Source organism: Ananas comosus, linkage group 9, assembly GCF_001540865.1.
Source record: "Ananas comosus cultivar F153 linkage group 9, ASM154086v1, whole genome shotgun sequence".
NCBI lineage: Eukaryota > Viridiplantae > Streptophyta > Magnoliopsida > Poales > Bromeliaceae > Ananas > Ananas comosus.
The window spans coordinates 4,111,882-4,117,243 of record NC_033629.1 but is presented as its reverse complement, the minus strand read 5'-3'; the positions used below and the strand labels follow the sequence as shown (position 1 = coordinate 4,117,243).

Genomic DNA, 5,362 nt, shown 5'->3' with positions numbered 1-5,362 from the left:
ATGCAGGGGCAGGAGTTTAAGGCTGATTTGCGAGTCATCCGGTTGGAGGGGTCAAGTGTACTGCTAGGCATTGATTGGTTAAGAGAGTATGGAAAGGTCACATTTGACTTCCAACAGAATTCCATCACAGTTACTAAAGATGGTCAGTCTTTGGCCCTAAAAGAGATAGGGGAACAAGCTAAACTATAGCTGATTACTGTTGATCAGTGGTACCAAGAGTTGCAATTGGGGGAATGTTGTGTACTAAGTCCAATTGGTAACGAAACAGTACCTGAAGTGGAACCCGATTTACAAACCTGAGCTTAAGGACGTACTGAAACGATATTTTGACGCCTTTGAGGAGCCCAAAGACTTGCCCCCACAAAGGTCTAGTGATCACAAGATACCCTTACAACCGGGAGCGTCACCGGTTAACATCAAACGATATAGACATGCATATGAGCAAAAGGGGGAAATTGAAAGACAGATAAAAGAGATGCTGGAAACTGCAATCATACAGCCGAGTAACAGCCCCTTCGCCTCACCGGTATTATTAGTCAAAAAGAAGGATGGTACTTAGAGAATGTGTATCGATTATCGCCAATTAAATAGACTTACTATAAAAGACAAGTTCCCCATACCTATCATAGATAATCTTTTGGACGAGCTGGGAGGATCTAAGTTGTTTTCCAAGTTAGACCTTAGGCCGGGGTATCACCAGATTCGTGTCCACGAAAGCGACATACCCAAGACCGCTTTTCACACACATCATGGACATTACGAGTTTAAAGTGATGCCATTTGGCTTAACCAACGCCCCGGCCACATTTCAATCGGTCATGAATACGGTCTTTGCTTCCTACCTAAGGAAGTTTGTTTTAGTATTCTTTGATGACATACTGGTATTTAGCAAAAGCCTGGAGGAACATATTCAGCATCTGGACACAGTGCTTGGAGAGCTCAGGAGGAACAAACTGTACGCCAAAAGGAGTAAGTGCACTTTTGGTCAAGGGGAAGTGGAGTATTTAGGCCATATCATCTCCGAAAAAGGGGTGGCCACGGATCCTACTAAGATCGAGGCCATGACTACTTGGCAAATTCCCAAATCTGTAAAGGAGTTAAGGGGGTTCTTAGGCTTAACGGGCTATTACAGAAAGTTTGTGAAGGGTTACGGGGCCATTAGCAAGCCATTACCTGAGTTGTTGGGAAAAGAGCAGTTCTGTTGGAATGATAGTGCCCAACAGGCCTTTGAGGCATTAAAGATAGCAATGTCCTAAGCGCCTGTATTGGCTTTACCTGATTTTTGTAAAACATTTGTACTCGAGGTCGATGCTAGTGGCAGCGGAATAGGTGCTGTACTCACACAGGAGGCCAAGCCTATCGCTTACTTGAGCAAAGCGATTAAGGGAAAAAACATGGGGTTGTCTACCTATGAAAAAGAATTTTTAGCGATTTTAATGGCCACCCAAAAGTGGAGACACTATTTGCTATCAAGGAATTTTATCATCAAAACCGATCATGAGAGCCTCAAGCATCTCTTGGAGCAGAAGATCAACACACCCATGCAACAAAAGGGAATGTTTAACTTGATGGGCTTTGATTATACTATAGTCTATAGAAAAGGAAGGGTGAATGTGGCAGCAGATGCACTCTCTAGAAAAGAGTGGGGAGAGGGGACACTTTCAGCCATTACTGCAGTAACACCTGCGTGGATCTCCGAGATAGGAGACAGTTACAAGGAAGATCCGTACTATGAGAAGCTTATTGAGGGGGTGTTGCTGAAGCCGGGAGACTATGATTGCTACACTTTCAATCAGGGCCTTTTAAGATATAAAAGGAAAATATGTGTTGGAAGCACAGGGGGTTTGAGAAGCAAACTCCTCAACCAATTTCACGACTCGGCTATAGGGGGACATTCCAGGGTTGAACATACATACCAAAGGATTAAAAGGCATTTTCATTGGAGGGGAATGAAGAAGGCAATAGAGTATATGGTTCGGCAGTGTGGCGTTTGTGCACCAAATAAAGTTGATAATCAGGCTCCTTCCGGCTTACTCCAAACTCTGCTCATTCCGAATCAAATTTGGGAGGATATTAGCATGGACTTTATCGAGTCCCTACCCAAATCAGAGGGAAAAGATACTATTTTGGTCATAGTTGACAGATTAACGAAGTGTGCTCACTTTATACCCTTAAAGCATCCCTTTTCGACTATGGAAGTTGCCCGAGTCTTTGTCGATACTGTCTACAAGCTTCATGGGTGTCACGCCCTGCCCCGAAACCACTACTAATTTGGCACGATTCGGGCGTGGCAAGCGGACCGCCGAACGGACAGTACCTCCCATGTCCGCCCAAGACTCACAACAAGAATGTGTACAAGAATTTTCCAGAAATTTAAATTCTAAACATACACATTCAACGGGGCACAAATAGTGCCAGCAACTACAAGAGCAAGTAATCCACAGGAATAACATGTGAAATAAAGAGAGTACTTTGCTAACTATTACAATAGTTCATCCTTTTCATTTACATCATTTTCTTTAAATGTTTACATCTTTCATCCAAAATACATAGCTCTCCAAATCCTCACCTACAATGAATCTCTCTCAATACATAGGTGTACTAATGCAAAAAGGAAAGCTACTATACTACCACGGTCTCATTGGTCGGGCGCAATGCCCTTGCCGCGGTCCTCTCTCGGCAGCCCTGTACCTTCCACTGGAAATAGAGTGGGGTGAGAACTATCTTTCATAGTTCCCAGTGGGCTCGGCCGTCGACTCTGCCGATCTCCCCACTAGGTCCAAGTGGGCACAAGCAACAACAGGTAGATAGATAGATAGATATCTCAAAGCAGGAAAGGCATAAAGGAAATCTATACTACTCTGCCCATGATCATGTTTAATGAATGCATGCATCATATAGTAAAGGTTTACTATCATGCTAACGAATTCGATCCATGTTCGAATAATAATGTTCAATGACATTGTTCACTGTTCTTTTACCCAATCTGTAGCGAAACCCTTGGGTTCACCAATAACTCACATTTCAATCCCAAAGTGGGAAGGGAGCTCCAAGTGCTCCCAAGCCCGGGACCGTCTGCGGACCTCCATGTGGTCTGGACCTCCAAGTGGTCCTAATCGCCCGACACTCCGGAGTACTCGACGACAATCCCCTCCATGTCGGGATATGGATGGCTATACCACTCCAAAAGCAGACTGTGAGCTAGACCCTCCATGTCGGGATATGGATGGCTATACCACCCCAAAAGCAGACTGTGAGCTAGATCAATCCTCTCCAAGTGAGGATACCCTACAACTAGGGTCAACAACCCAATCGAATCCTCTCCAAGTGAGGATGCCCTACAACTAGGGTCAACAACCCAATCGAATCCTCTCCAAGTGAGGATGCCCTACAACTAGGGTCAACAACCCAATCGAATCCTCTCCAAGTGAGGATGCCCTACAACTAGGGTCAACAACCCAATCGAATCCTCTCCAAGTGAGGATGCCCTACAACTAGGGTCAACAACCCAATCGAATCCTCTCCAAGTGAGGATGCCCTACAACTAGGGTCAACAACCCAATCGAATCCTCTCCAAGTGAGGATGCCCTACAACTAGGGTCAACAACCCAATCGAATCCTCTCCAAGTGAGGATGCCCTACAACTAGGGTCAACAACCCAATCGAATCCTCTCCAAGTGAGGATGCCCTACAACTAGGATCAACAACCCAATCGAATCCTCTCCAAGTGAGGATGCCCTACGACTAGGGTCAATATCTTAATAACTCATCGACAACCTCTCCATGTGAGGGCACTTAGGTTTACTAAGTTCTTTATCCACAAGACATTTTCTAAGGGATCCACCTATCCCTAGGTTCTCAAACCTCCAGTATCATTTACACTACATTAATGCCACTCGTTATTCTTTAACATTTGGATGCCACTCATTTGTTCTTTAACATTAAACACCACCTTCTATGTCATCAACACTCCTATCGGGTTCTCTCTCTTCTTTCGCATCATAGGATCCATGTTCCTACCCAATCCTCACCCATCTAAGTTACCAAGCGTTCCAAGTGCACTAAGTTATCAATTAGAAAGCATAAGGAATGGTACTACTATGCAATCCTACAATACAACATGTAAGATATGAGATTAAGTGCAATCTAAGATATAGAAAGGAGTTCGAAAGTTTCGGATGGCACCCCCCACCTTTTATCAATGTAGAGGCTTTAGAAATGTTCCTCGGCGAACTTTACGAAATGGTTTTAGCCTTCCTTGGTCCAAGACAATGCTAAATCTGCCGTATTTCGCCGATAGCTCCCAATCCACTAGTCGAATCGTGAAATCGACTTCGCCCCCGCGTTTTGTGACCTACCAATTAGGTTTACAAGACCTCAAATGAGATCAATCTCATCTATTTTCAAAAATCCCATTTTGGGTGCCCTAGGGTTAGCATCATGCCATTTGCACCATGAAACCCTAGCCTCTAGCTCTAATCCACCAACAAAGGTGCTAGAAGTCTATTTGACCTCATCTCAAAGCTCAAAACCCAAAAACCCTAAGTTCACAAAGCTAGGGTTTGGTAGCTTACCTCTTGAGCTACACCAAAGAGAAGAGGAGAGGGAGATGAAGGTGTCCAAGGCCTTTCTCTTGATCTCCTTCTTCTTCTCCTCCCTTTTTCTTCTTCTCCTTTTCCTTCCTCTCCTCCTTGTTCTTCTTGTTCTTCTTCTCTTTCTAGAGAGAGAGGGAGAGAATATGAGGAGTGAGAGAGAGAGAGAGAGAAATGAGAGAATGATAGAGGGAGTGGGCTTATAAGCCCCTCTATTGTAACAAAATCCATTTTAGTCCCTCAACTTTTCATCTCTCAACCTGCCTTCACTGGGCAGAATTCGTGCGGAGGGACCGATCTCCCCGACTTGGGACCGGTCCCCAAGAGCAGCCTATGCTACCAGGGGCCTTTCTCGCGTTCGGGAACCGGTCTCTCCCCGAGAGACCGGTCCTCGGGAGACCGGTTCCTCTCGAAGAGACCGGTTCCCAAGAGCCCGATTTTCAAGACTTAGCTGATTTTAGGCTTTTCTCGTTGGTAGCGCGCCGGGGTGAAAGTTTTGAGGAGCCTAAGGATCTATCTAGATTGTATCTATCACCTAGAGGGGGGTGAATAGGTGAACGGCCAAAAACCACAAATCTCGATGCAATAAAAATAAATGCGGAAAATAAAAAGCACACCGAGATTTATGTGGGAAAACTCCAACTTGGAGAAAAACCCACGGGACCAACACGCGAAAAAATAATTCACTAAGAGAAAAGATTACAAGGTGATTACCGACTCCACGGACTCAACCTCTCTTAACCTCCTATGAATCTTCGCGCTACCCTCCAG

The 5,362-nt window shown here is 44.9% G+C and overlaps 1 protein-coding gene across 1 annotated transcript; it reads left to right on the top strand.

Annotated features, from left to right (window-relative positions):
* Positions 818 to 1,255, top strand: LOC109715416 (uncharacterized mitochondrial protein AtMg00860-like). Its single transcript, XM_020240392.1, has one exon. The coding sequence runs from the start codon at positions 818 to 820 to the stop codon at positions 1,253 to 1,255; it is 438 nt and encodes a 145-aa protein (XP_020095981.1).